Source organism: Plectropomus leopardus, chromosome 6 (assembly GCF_008729295.1).
Source record: "Plectropomus leopardus isolate mb chromosome 6, YSFRI_Pleo_2.0, whole genome shotgun sequence".
NCBI classification, from domain to species: Eukaryota; Metazoa; Chordata; class Actinopteri; order Perciformes; family Serranidae; genus Plectropomus; species Plectropomus leopardus.
Genome location: NC_056468.1, coordinates 26,680,467 through 26,694,521, shown reverse-complemented (window position 1 = coordinate 26,694,521; position 14,055 = coordinate 26,680,467). Strand labels below are relative to the sequence as shown.

The window sequence follows — 14,055 nt, the reverse complement described above, 5'->3', positions numbered from 1 at the left end:
CATGAGCCAGAGTTCTGCCATTTGATTGTTCATGAAGTGGTTAATCTCATCTAGGGGGGAATGAGCAGCTTGGGTAAGGGTCTTGGTTCAAGTTTCCATTCTTGTCTCCCAACAGTCCATCCATCCATCAGTTTTGTTCCACTTATCCGGGGCCGGGTGGCAGGGGCAACAGTTGGAGGAGAACATTCCAAACGTCCCTCTCCCCAGCAATGCTTTCCAGCTCGTCCTGGTGGACTCCAAGGTGTTTCCAGGCCAGGAGAGATACATAATCCCTTCAGCCTATTCTGGGTCTGCCCCAGGGCCTCCTACTGGTGATGTGCCCGGAACACCTCCAACAGGAGGCAGCCAGGAGGCATCCTAATCAGATGCCCGAGCCACCTCAACTGGCCCCTTTCGATGCGAAGGAGCAGCGGCTCTAGTCTGAGCTCCTCCCAGATGTCCAAGCTCCTCACCCCATCTCTAAGGCTGAGCCCAGCCACCCTGCAGGGGAAACTGATTTCGGCCGCTTGTATCCACGATCACATTCTTTTGGTTACTACCCAGAGGTCATGACCATAGGTGAGGGTTGGAACATAGCTGGATTGGTGAATTGAGAGTTTGCCTTCCAGCTCAACTACTTTTTCACCACAATGGTCCAGTGGAGTGCCCGCATTACTGCACATGCTGCACCAAACCGCATGTCAATTTCACACTCCTTTCTACCCTCGTGAACAAGACCCCAAGATACTTGACCTCCCAGGCCCCCTCCAGCAGCCTTGCAAGGGTAAAGAGCTGGTCCTTGCTGTGGAAGAGCTTTCTGACTACTTCAGCGACCTCTGCTTGACCTCAAAGTGTTCCTTCCACCACTCAACACTATCCCCAGTCCAGGTCAGCAGTTCTCCTTCCCTGCAGATCATAGCCTGAGACAAGCCCTGCTTTCCCTTCCGGAGACGTCTCATGGTTTGCCAGAACCTCCTTGAGGCCGACCAAAAGTCCTCCTCCATGGCCTCCCCAAACTCCTCCCACACCCGAGTTTTAGCTTTGGCGATCGCCTCAGCAGTAGCCCTTCTAGCCAACTGGTACGGGTCTGCTGTTTCAGGAGACCTCTGGGCCAGTAGAGCCCAAAAGGCCTCCTTCTTCAGCCTGACAGCGTCCTTCGGTTGCCGCCATGACAGGCACTGGCGACCTTCTGACCACAGCTTCTAGCAGCCAAACCTCCACAATGGAGGTTTTGAACAAGAACCACTCGGATTCCATGTCCTCAACCTCCCCTGGCAGTCTGATCCAACTCCCCACCAGGTGGTGATCAGTTGACAGCTCCGCTCCTTTCTCCACCCTAGTGTCCAAGACATACAGCCATCGGCAAATCAGATGATAGGTACACAAAGTGGATCACTGATGACCACTCTTCAGATCTGGCAGGCCGTTCCTTCCAATCACCTCCAGATCACTCCATTGGTGCCCACATGAGCTTTGAAGTCCGCCAGGAGAACAATGAAGTCCCCAGTTGGAACCCTTTCCAGGATCCCACCCAGGGACTCCAAGAAGGCCGGGAACTCCGAGCCAATGTTTGGTGCGTAAGTACAAACAGCGGTCAGAGACCTCCTTTTAGCGACTAGCAGCTGCATCAAGGTGACACTCTCGTTCACCGGGGAGAACTCCAACATAGCGGTGCTCAGCAGGGGACTTGTGAGTATCCCCACACCCGCCTGGCGCCTCTCACCCTGGGCAACTCTGGAAAAGGAGAGAGTCCAGCCCCTCTCCAGGGGTACGGTTCCAGAGCCAGGGCTGTGCATGGAGGTGAGCTCAACTATATCCAGCTGGTACTGCTCCACCTCTCGCTCCTTCCCTTTCCAGAGAGGTGGCATTCCATGTCCCCAGAGCTAGCCTGCGAAGCCAGGGTTCAGCATGCCCCCCGGCACACAATGCACCCGGCCCTGATTTCCAGTCCTGCAGGTGGTGGGCCCACAGGATGGTGGCAGCATGTCACTCCTTCAATGTTCCCATACCTGGCATTAGAGTTACAGGGTTGCCCCCCAAAAGTCATATATTGATATTCTTCGACATACTATACTACGTCATTTTTGGTTGATTTTTCAACTTGCTATATTTTGATAATTTTGGCCGTTTTTTTCCATGTCATTTTTTGACATATTTTGACATACTATACTATGCATACTATGTATTATGACTTTATCGCGTTATTTTAAATGACATGACTTTATCATACTATTTGGATAATTTGCTATAGTATGATTTTTTTATGCTATTTAAATGACATGCTATATAGTATGACTTACTGATGCTATTTTGGAACACATGGTAAAGTGGGACTTTTTCATGCTATTTCAAAAGACATGCTATAGTATTACTTTTTTATGCAATTTTGGACAACATGCCATAGTATGTATTTTTAATGTTTTTTGTATGATGTAGTATAGCATGACTTTTTTGTGCTATAGAAAGACATGCTATTGCATGACAGTTTTATGCTTATTTGGACGACATGCTATAGTATGACTTTTAAATGCTTTTTTGGATGGCTTAGTATAGTATGACTTTTGATGCACTATTTTGAAGAAAATGCTACAATTCAATTTTTTGTGCAATTTTGGACAGCATGCTATAGTGTGACTTTTTTGGTATTTTTAATGACGTATGACTTTTTTATGCTATTTTGATAGATATGCAATATTGACTTTTTTGCGCAATTTTAGACGACACGCTTCAGTATGACTTTTTTCTGCTATTTTAAACAACATGGAATAGTATGACTTTTTTGGTATTTTTAAGGAAATGCTATTGTATGACTCTCTATATGCCACTTTTGGACAACATGGTATAATGTGACTTTTTCATGCTATTTTTGAAAGACATGCTAAGGTATGACTTTTTATGCTTTTTTGGAGGACATGCCATAGTATAAATCTTTTATTTTCTTTTTAGCAACATGCTATAGCATAACTTTTTAATGCTATTTTCAACAACATGTCTTTGTATGACTTTTTTATTCTATTTTGATAGCCATGCTATATAATGACTTTTAATGTTATTTTGGAAGACATGCTGTTGTATTACTTTTTAGCGCAATTTTGGACAACATGCTATAGTATGACTTTTTTATGCTATTTTGGAGGACATGCTATAGTCTGACTTTTTTTATGGTATGACCTTTTAATGCTAATTTGGACGACATGCTATGATATGACATTCTTATGAAGACTTCTTTAAAACACTATCATTATCTACTATAGCACTCCTTTTTCCCCTTTACTCACTCGTTCATTCACCTTTATTGCCATTTTATATTACATTATATTTCTAGGATTTGTATTTTAAGTTTATATGGTGTATTGTTATGTAATATGAGCTGCTGGCCACCTGAATTTCCCTTACAGGAATAATTAAAGTATCTTCTATTCTATGATATCATATCCTATGCTATTCTATTCAATGTAACTAGATTTTACTTGTGACCCAAATTTAAAATCAGTTTAAGTTAAGATAAGTTAAATCAATTCATTATGTTATGCTGCGACGAAGCTGTCATCAGCAGGACCTGAGCCAGGAATGGGCCATAGCATGAGCAAGTTATTTACAGTGGTTGCCCCGTCAACGGTCATGCCGCAAGGCAGGATGGTCTGAAATAAAATGCGGGCACAAACACCACAAAGATGGGCCTGAATCAGCCAATGATCGCGCTCCGTGAATTAATACCAGCCAATGGGAACATGTCAAGCCAGCGGTCTCTTACAGCTACACACCCACATTACTTTTATGTCAACCACTTCGCGGGAGTTGTCACTGTAGGAGCGGACGTCTCTGTAAAACTCGACAAACGCCACACCGGAGACCAGTAGGTACATTTAACAATTTAAGTTTTATAAAATTTTAAGGATGGTTATTTATTTCAATTTCAAGAATTGTCGAAACGGATACGGATGTGCTTACTGTAAGATGGTGTTTCTGTTTTTCCTAATGCGGGATGAATGAACAGCTAGTTACCGTTATGCGATTCAACAGCTCTTCATCGCTGAATATGCATGTGGCGATCTGTTGCTAGTAAAAGCCCTGCTGCTCATAACATCTTACATAAAATAATGTTAACTACATATTCTAAACGTTGTAATATTATCAGAACAGGCTGTTTATAGTGGTATCCTGCGTGTTAACGCGGACGGTGCTTGCTTTTTCGCTTGGATATTTTGAGAAATGTGCTGTTGTTTTGCAGCCTCGGATTTGATAGTATTCTCGTTGAAACCTCAGGTAAAATTGAGACGACCATCTCAAATGTCTTGTGTATCCATAGAAACTACGCAGAGCGCGCATCCAGCGAGCTTGCTGCTGATGAAAGTTGTTATGCAACACTTGTAGAAATGGCTAGTTCAAATATTATTTGTCAATTATTATGTAATAATAACTTCGTCACTAACAATTTTAATTTTACTTTTTTGTTTTTTCATACATTGTCGTTTGTGGTCGATTGATGATGAGGACTGTTGGGATGCTCCGTGTGCGTTGCATTGTGTGTGTGCCAATGCGCCCGTGAGGATGATAAATCCTCTACTGTGTTTTGGTTTCTCAGGGCAACCATGACTGAAAGAAAGGCAGTGATCAAAAATGCCGACATGTCGGAGGAAATGCAGCAGGACGCTGTTGAATGTGCCACACAGGCCCTGGAGAAGTACAACATTGAGAAAGATATCGCTGCATATATCAAAAAGGTAGAAACCGCTGATGACGCATTCAACACCTTAATTTCAATTTATGAAGTAATACTAACTTGCGAACAAAATTTAGAATATTTGTGAAACTGATAGCAACCAGTGATGTAATGCCGTTTTACACTGACTGACCACCCATCCTGTGTATCATTATGTTACACACCCAGCCTGGTATGTGCAATCGTTTCCACTCTTCCTGAGGAAACCCGTTCCTCATGGACTGACTGTCATGCAGAAGCCACATGCCCACATTTTTATTTCCTTGATGGCATTCCTGATCAGTGTAGGGAGGGACACAGGTCCAATCAAGACGTGTAAACGTCATAGAGACCGTTTGTAACACCTAGGTATGGCAAGAGGCGACTTAATGGTGGGAAAAGTAGGACTGATAACTCAGTGGGGTGTAAGGGGTTGACTGATTATATCAGTAAAAAGAACTTTATGAATTATTTTATGAAAAAGTAGTGGCAGCTCTCTGGGGCCCCTCACACCACTTAAGGGCCCAAAATAGTTATGTATGCCCCTGCAATAGCATTCGTCTCTATACACAGTTAAAGAGTATATTTATGGTTATGCTGCTGAGGAAACTATAGACTGTCATGTCTGCTCAAAAAAGGGAGATACAGGTTCTGAAAAAGAAAAGCAAGACAGGAAAGAGAAAGAAACCAAACTGATTAATTTTTTTTTTTTTTTTTTTAGAAAAGGGTGTATTTGCATTACATCTTTCACTTCCAATTCTTAGTGAGTATACACCTTTCAGTCTTACTGGAAGACTTTTTATAGCTGAGTGATCTTGACAAAACTGTCCAAGTTTATATATTGGCAAAATTAGCAATCAAATCAAAATCAAATTTGTTGTAAAGTTCACAGAAGTCTGACAAAAAAGAAACCATGCCATTTAATTGTAATTTAGCCGTTAGGACATAAAATGTTGGTATTATCATAATGGCCAAAATGCTAGACCTGTCACATTAAACCTCCTAGCTCAAGTTTGGTGTAAAGTGCTTCTCAAAATTCAGTGTCAGTCCAACCACGTAGGCAAAAAAAAAAAATCTGGAACATTATTACCAATACTGGTTAAATACGTTGGTGTATTAAGTGATATCACATAACATTTAGTCAAGTAAAAGCAATACATGCACAGTATGTTTTATGAAAAAAAAAAAAAGCTTTCTGATTATTCCTCCTCACCACCCCAATCTAATAAATGCAAAATTGTATCCCTCAGCTGTGATGTCACTTTAAAAACAATGAATGTGCTTCATGGCACAATGTATTCTTATTTTTCTTCACACGTCTTATGTTGGTCCACAATTGTTTGATAAATGCAATGCATTATTGTCCCACACAGGAGTTTGACAAGAAATACAACCCAACCTGGCACTGCATTGTCGGGAGGAACTTTGGCAGCTACGTGACTCACGAGACCAAGCATTTCATTTACTTCTACTTGGGTCAGGTGGCCATTCTGCTGTTCAAGTCTGGCTGAGGGACACCAGCTGACCATACATACAGTACTGACTGATTCGACAAAGGCACTTATCATTCCTTGGCAAGGGGCCACTGCCTTTTTCTGTGCTGCTTTCTACTTTGTTCTGTTTTTGAGGATAAACAAAAAAATGTGGCCATGTTAGAGATAAAACAGTTGTATTTATTTTTGTCTTGTTACATTAGACATGTCATTTTTTTAATTAAAGCGTAGCTGTTAAGCTGTCTGGGTCCAATGCCTGGTGTGGTCATTTCATTGCACTCTTTCACTATACACTGATTGAACCAGATATTTCTGCTTCCATTTAACCTTTTGTCATGTTTTACTATGTTTAGACAACTCTGTGGTTTTGACATGCATTTTGATGAGATTTAAAGTTAAAATAATGCTACCAATTTTTCTTAAATTTTACAGGGCAACATCAGAAAAACACCTTTGTATGACTTTATAAGATTGATTCAACAGTTTAATACCAATTAAGGCCTTATTTTTTGAGTGAATTAATGAATTTTAAAACGGGAATCCTGAAATTAATGTTTTGCACAGGAAATTAACTTGCAGTGGCCAGTGCGTCTGCATACACGACATTTTTCAGCCATACTTCTGCAAAGGCAAATGGAGTATAAAACACCACCAAATCAAAATACATCTCATGGTCAAGATGTTAAGAACAGGTTTAAGGTCATTCCATCATATAAGGCAGCAGGAGTTATACCTGCATGAGACACCATGAAACCTGATGATGGCAAATTCAGATTAAAAGTGAAAATTGATTATACGATTTGAGCTGTGGTATTATGTTTTCTTGCATGTTGCTGAGACGGCGGCAAGTTATTGACTAGTCAGGCCAGGAAACGTCAAAGCCATACACAAACTAATTTTCAGCACAGATGAGGCAGGAGAAGACTTACGGTGGTACTCTTTAATTATAACACATTTAGAAAACCAGCTTGTGTGGGTAGACACCATTTGACAGGCAGAAGGAAGAGCGCAGGTACCCTTTGAGCTGAGGTTCTTTCTTGATAAGAGGCAGGAGCTGAGCGTCAACAGCCTTCTGGTCCTCCTTCCTCTGCTCTGTCAGCTGGTACTTCTGCAGACGGAGACAAGAGAAGAAAACCAGTGAGTCAGTTTTACAAATCCAGGAGTCAAAATCTCACTAAAATGGTCAAAATGTGTTGAAAGACACTAAGTTCACCTCTTTCTCTGTATCAAAGATCTCGCCCTCCTGGTGACGAGGCCTCCTCAGCTTCTTCTTCTTGAAGTAGGCATCGTTCAGAGTTTTGGGGATCTTCATGCCAGAGATGTCAATTTTGGTGGCAGTGGCAATGCAAAACTTCTGGTGAGCCCTGCGTAGCGGTACTCTGTTCAAAGCAAGAGGGCCTACAAGTATGCAAAACAAAAGAGTTATAAACATGGTGTCGGGAACATCCTTCTGACAAAGCTACTACTATGAATACGTTTGTTTTTACTAGAGGTCGACCGATAGTGGATATCTGAAGGGCTATTTCATAACGAGAGTTTGTAACATTAAAAAACACTGATAGGCAATGCTTAGCTTAACATGCAAGTCAAGATCAAATACCAAAATAATTTAATCTGGATCCCTGAATATCAAACTCAAATGAATGCATAAATACATGTGAAAAGCTGGAACTTATCAAACAAACAAAAACAACAAACAAAAAAAAAAAAAAACAATTACCTTGAGTTCGTCTATGGAGGCTTCGTTCAAAATGGCGATCCGAAATGGGAAGCATTTATGTTTCTTTTATTTGCAATGTGTATTTCAATTACTTTTGAGTATTTTGTGAGAGGTATATGACATGGCTAAAGAGAAATTAAAATGTAATTTACAACTAGATACTTGCGAGTAGGGATGTAAAGGTTTCCGGTTATCATGGTAATCGCGGTGAAACTCCCTGACAGTTAGCAGTATCAGTCAAATTTAATTATCATGATAACCAAGTGTGATCACCGTTCTTTGAAATCCCGGTAAAAACTGTCGGTGAGTTCCAAAATTGACACCCGCCGAGAGCCGAATGTGATAAAATCTCTGGAGGTTATTCGCCACACAGGCGGGTACATATTTGTGCCAAAATAGTCAAGTATTAAACTGCTGTGAGTCTCCACTGCATTTTTAGGGGTGCAAGGCTCTGATGCTCTGTGCAGCTGCTTCTGCTTTCTCTCTGTCACTCACATCTGTGCAGTGCAGCAAAGCCGTCGAGCGCTACTCGTTCTGCAGCTCTGTTTACCGTACACACAGAGGATGCAGTGATGAGCTGTTCAGCATATTTAATACTATTACTTCAGATTTTGCTCTGGCCTAAGTTTGCATATCATCTCAATAAGATTTATTGTCATAAATGTGTATGAGACAAAAAAAAAAAGCAATTTATTGTTTTGGCTGGTAAAAAAAATGCCCCCCCACGGGAATCGATTATCACAATAATTTAACATCACTACATCTCTACTTAGGGGTGGAGTATTTTGCATTTACTAGAATACTTTCTCCACCAATCATAAAACATAACCAGACCAAAGTACTAAAGGGCTTTTAAGATGAAACAAGGGCTTTAATTTGAAGCAGGAAACGGAGGCCTTTGTTCGCTTTCACTAAAGCTTTGGACCCCGCCGTTGTACAAAATTCATGTAAACACGTTAAAATGAAGAATACACTGAGGCAGTCACACAGCAAAAGGGACTTGCCTTTTCTGGAACTTAATGCACTTATAAGCTCCTTTTTGCTCCATTTAACCCTTCCCTCTTCAGTTTCGGTCTGTGATGTTGGCATTTCATGACTGGTGGAGGCCACGCAACCATCAGCTACTATTGAAGCAAAGCTCCACTGATAAAAAGTTTGTAAAAGAAATACTCAGTATTTAGGCTTAATGTGCATAAATACTGAGCAACCACAAAAAGTCATCCTTACCAGTGACAAGCAGGAGACCACTTGAGAGCTGCTTCAGGAACACCACACGCTAAAAAACAATAACAATTATCTTTAGTATAAAGTTACAGTACTGGGTTTAAAAACACTCATTCAACTCAAGCTGTGAGCCAATTAAATAAACTGGCATGTTCACCATTTAGACTATTTAATAGCTGCAATCCATTTTTCATGTCAAGCTATTGAGGGGAAAATTCTTTAAGAATATTTTTATTGAGCTTGTCAGTATAAAAATAAACAAAACAAACAGCACAAACCACCAGGGCTGGTGGTAGCTTGGGCAGAGGGTATTTAAGTGAAGTCCTAAGGAGTATAGGAAGTGATATATTTTGGCATGAGTTAAATTGTAGTGAGGCCCATTCTGGGCTATTGGGCTAAAGACAGTGGCCAGACATCAAATGTTAGTGGCCCAGTAACAGTGGCAGTGGCAAATATTGGGGAGTCCCATACCCCCGTCCTTGTATTTTGTCTCGAAAGAAGGGACTTGCTTACTCAAGGTTTCTTCTTTTGCCAACCGAATCTAGTGTGATAAAGAAAGATTTTGGGATAAACACTGATGGTAGGAAAATTAATCTAATTGACACTTATTCCAAATTTTATCATGAGGGCTCTCTGCCCATCAGATTCACAGCAGAAACTTTATTTAGGTCAGCTACTGCTCTAAGAGTGTGTGGGCACACAAGCATGCCTCCATAACTTGCCCATGTAGCATTTGAGAGTGGGAGGGAGGGACAATGTCTGTGGTGCTGAGGGTGTGTGATTATAGTGATGTGTCAAGCACGCTTGTTAGTAATGCCTTCTTCACACACAATAAAGATGCACCACTGATTTTAGGGTGTCAATACCTTCAGATATGTGCTCTTTTTTTTTTAAACTGGACTGTACTGCCATAACAGTCAAAATATTTTATCCACAACAGTTAAAAAAAAGAGACAAGTGCGCCTTGATTGAAATAAGTATAAATACTGCCAATGTCTTTTTTTGGAAATGTTGTACAGTTAAGTGTCACTCAACGGGGCATTAGCAGGCCACGTTCAAGAATGCTCAGGTGGCTTTTTCTTTAGCCAAGTCCTTCAATGTCTGCATCAGACTCCTCTGAGTGCAATATGAAGGTTATAATAGGTTCTTTTTACATTGATATATCTATGTAAATATATTTATATATGTGTGCACGCACGCACACACACACACACACACACAAGGACAATGAATGAATGAATGAATGAATAAATGAATGAATAAAAATAAAAGAAAAATAAATAAATATATCCTTCATCTCCACAATCTTGGCCAGGTCACTATTGGAAAAGAGATTTTAAATGTCAATGAGTCTTTTACCTGGTTAAATAAAGAATATATATAAAGACTGTTAAAATGACAGAGCTTCATAATGAATCGAAATATTATTAAAATTGCAATATGGCTTGGTGCAAACTCCAAATCACAGGAGCTTCAAATTTTTGACGGTCAAATGTTTTACTAAATATGATTATAAAACAATCAACTTTTAATAACTTTTACGTTTTTTGCAGTGATAATGAAATAAAAAAAAAAATTCCCACAAAAATCACAACTCATAAAAGGTAACCATAATATCTGTCAAAACAATTAACATGTGATTTTCTTCTTTTTTTTTTTTTTTAACAATTATGCAGTCAAGTGATATTACCGCAGTCAACAAATTTTTTTTAAGCAGATGTAATCAATAGAAAAATGCGCCACTTAGGCTGTTAATGCTGTCATTAGTAATCTTAATTATCAGGCATAACTTCAGTTGTATGAGAACGAGAACTAAAGGGTGGTGAAAGATTGAGCGAGACTGTGCCTGGATGCGGGAACTAGATGTGACCAGATTATCACACACTATAAAAAAGCAGCGCAGGGAAGATACAGACATTTTATACATCAGAAATATATAACGCGGAATTGCAGATGCGCATTCAACCCACGCTGGACCCTTCATATGAGTCAGCCACCCTGTCACTAGGAGGTGAGAATGCAGTCTGCAGTGTAGTTCCTACACGTCACTGATACACCAGAGAATTATACAATCAAAATTTTTTTATGATGTACACACGTATAGCACTGTGCACAAGGGACACCAAGTACCAGCATTGGCGGTAAATCACCACACCAATAATGCACTGCTTTTTCACCACATTAAGATAAAATCCATACAGCGACAGTTGGAAATTAGCACCAGCCACCAGCCAACTGCTGGTAAAAGTGGCTGCTGAATTCATTTCAGTCACCAGCCACAAAAACAGTGGTAATTTAATCAGTAGTTGGTAAATTTTGCACAAAAAACTTAGTCCCCAACAGTTCTATTCCATTCGCATTATCACTGAATATTCATTTGGATGATAAGATTTCATTGTGTTTCAAAACTGATCAAACTGGAATATATGGACTTCTGTTAAGAATGCTAAATGTAAACAACCCTTTAAACTACATCTTACAGATCAAACTATTTGTCTAGTGAAAGTCTACATAATAAAAAGACCTGTGAATCAATGGGAATAAATGTAGGGTCATATTCCGATGCTCTGATCCTTTTGTTCACATCTGGAAAACATACTGTGCCTTTGTAGATCATAATGACCAATACCTGTGTGTGTGTGTGTGTGTGTGTGTGTGTGTGTGTGTATATATAAAACTATGTGAGATGATCATGTTTATGTGCTAATAGCAAACAAACAGATTCATGCCCTTAAACCCCAACACTGGACTTTACAATCTAAACATTGAATCTGCACCCTGGAAAATAATTGCTGGCTGAGGCCAGTCATACACAATGCAGCAGCTCAATAGTCATCCATTATATTTTTCCAAAGCACTAGAAGCATTATGGTGAGACACCTAACATTTTTCAGCCTGTAATGTGTGTGTCAAATTATTCCTGCTTTTCTATGCCAACATTCAAAACGCTATCAAGACGTGCTAAAAATGGTTCTCACCTTTCCACGGTGGCGACCAGTGAGCAGAATGAGGACCGTTCCTGGGGTGATGGAGCTGCGCAGCTTCCTCTTGTGCTGGCTGAAAGGCTTCTTTCCGTGGCTCTTCAGCTTACGGGGAACATCCTCTGTGGGGTAGTAGCGAGGCTACGATAGGAACACACATATTACTGTTAGCTGCAGAAATCAAAAGATACGCACATACAAAAAAAAAATAAAACAAGTGCATTTCTTGAAAGCAGTAGATGGCTTCTATTAACCCTAAAACTGTGCAAACTGAAATTGCAAATAGAAAATATGCCTAACCCAGGTCCCCCAAGTCCAAAGTTTTATGCTCATATAAGGTGGTATTTCAGGCTATTGGAAAAGGCCATCTTTCAACAAAACTACAATGGAAACACTTTTTTGCTTCTATAGGTCACATGATGCTATGGCTATGTGCTTGTCAGTAGGAACTGGCTTCCTTGGGCATGATGCAACGAGCGCTACAAGAGGTGTTATTGCTTAGCATAATTCTTCAAGAGTTGAGCAGATCATCTGGAAGTTTTGAATCCACAATTCCTCTGTTAAATCGTGGACTATCACCTTCCAGAAATCCCTCATACCTGGCCGCTCCCACATATAAGGGGCTTGCCTATCTATTATCACTCACATAACATGCCTATGTCACCCTTTGATTAGAAATAATGACAGCTAGTGCAGTGGCTGCAATAGAAATAAATCTGCTGATGTTTTGAACATCGATCGCCATTGCTTCTTGGAGTGTTATCACAAGAGGAGAAGCCACATTACATCACTCAATGGAGACGCAGTCATCTCTCAATTGTTTTAACGACATTTCAGAGATATCACTTAGTTTGTGCACATATCTGTGATGGAAACCTGTTTAGTAACAACACTTGCAATAATAGATCAGAAGTGTCAATGTATCAGCTGATAAATAAAGTTATAATGCAATTGAAACTGACCCTTCGCTCCTGAAAGTGTACAATTAAGTAATTCCTCATTTAAGCACACATTTCCAATTTTCCTAATAGTGTGTGATACATATGTTTTGATTTTTCTGTCAGCATAACAATATTGATAATTTCTACTGCCAGTAATCGATCAAAATAAAATCTGAGAGGGAAAACAAGAATTCACACATTACTCACCATCTTGCGCAGCTTGACAACACGAGTGCCTCCATTTTTGTCTCCTCCAACAGTCTTCACAACGGTTGCCCTTGGCTTCTCCTTAATCTTCTTCTCCACCTAAAAACAGGGACAAATTATTATCACAGTCAACAAGTTCAGTCAACAAGTATGATGTGTTTCGCTTATTTTGTTTTCTGTCACTGATCTTCCCTCACCTTGGTCTCAGTGGTCTTGGTCTTCCTCTTGTACATGGCCCTGCGGGCGAACATAGCTGACCGGGAGTAGCGTCCGATGCCCCGGGCCAGAACCGGGTTCCGGCTCCCGTGCTTCTTCTTGGCAGCCTTTTTGTCGCCCTCTGCCATCTGACACAAAGTAATACAGAGGTTAGTGTACCAACGGAATCCATTTCGAATGTAATGTCATAACTGTTTGTGACATAGCTCGTTTTGAAATAGTATTCAAACCACAAACTATATACTAGCTTAGGTTTGATTCTGATATAAATTACAAGGGACTAAAACTGTATCAATAACTTTAAAAGTTTTACAGTAATGTTCCCAATCTACATTACAAAGTGCATTGTTTAACAGCAGAAAACCATCAAAACGATCCCCCAAACTATTACTGAATGTGTTAGGTTGAGTGCTAAAAACCAGATATCGCCAATGCACAGCAGGCATGACTGGTAGCGTTGGGTAGCCATTAGCAACATAGCACAGAAGAGTCGCTTTACTAATTCGCCAACCACTGGTCTTCTCAAAATGACAATTTAGTGCTTTTCGTGTAAATGTATGTATGTGACAGCGCAATTATATGGTCAAGTGGC

At 40.3% G+C, this 14,055-nt stretch overlaps 2 protein-coding genes across 2 annotated transcripts; one reads left to right on the top strand and one right to left on the bottom strand.

Annotated features, from left to right (window-relative positions):
* The first annotated feature begins 3,638 nt into the window (after positions 1–3,638).
* dynll1 (dynein, light chain, LC8-type 1) lies at positions 3,639–6,427 on the top strand. Its single transcript, XM_042487590.1, has 3 exons — positions 3,639–3,835; positions 4,565–4,703; positions 6,055–6,427. Exons 1-3 carry the CDS (start codon positions 3,654–3,656, stop codon positions 6,190–6,192), a joined length of 459 nt encoding a protein of 152 aa, XP_042343524.1. The 5' UTR covers positions 3,639–3,653; the 3' UTR covers positions 6,193–6,427.
* A 672-nt stretch (positions 6,428–7,099) lies between these two features.
* Positions 7,100–13,611, bottom strand: rpl6 (ribosomal protein L6). Its single transcript, XM_042487588.1, has 6 exons — positions 13,445–13,611; positions 13,248–13,346; positions 12,097–12,240; positions 9,122–9,170; positions 7,388–7,572; positions 7,100–7,282 (listed from the first exon to the last, which is right to left on the bottom strand). Exons 1-6 carry the CDS (start codon positions 13,589–13,591, stop codon positions 7,130–7,132), a joined length of 777 nt encoding a protein of 258 aa, XP_042343522.1. The 5' UTR covers positions 13,592–13,611; the 3' UTR covers positions 7,100–7,129.
* Between the last annotated feature and the right edge of the window lie 444 nt (positions 13,612–14,055).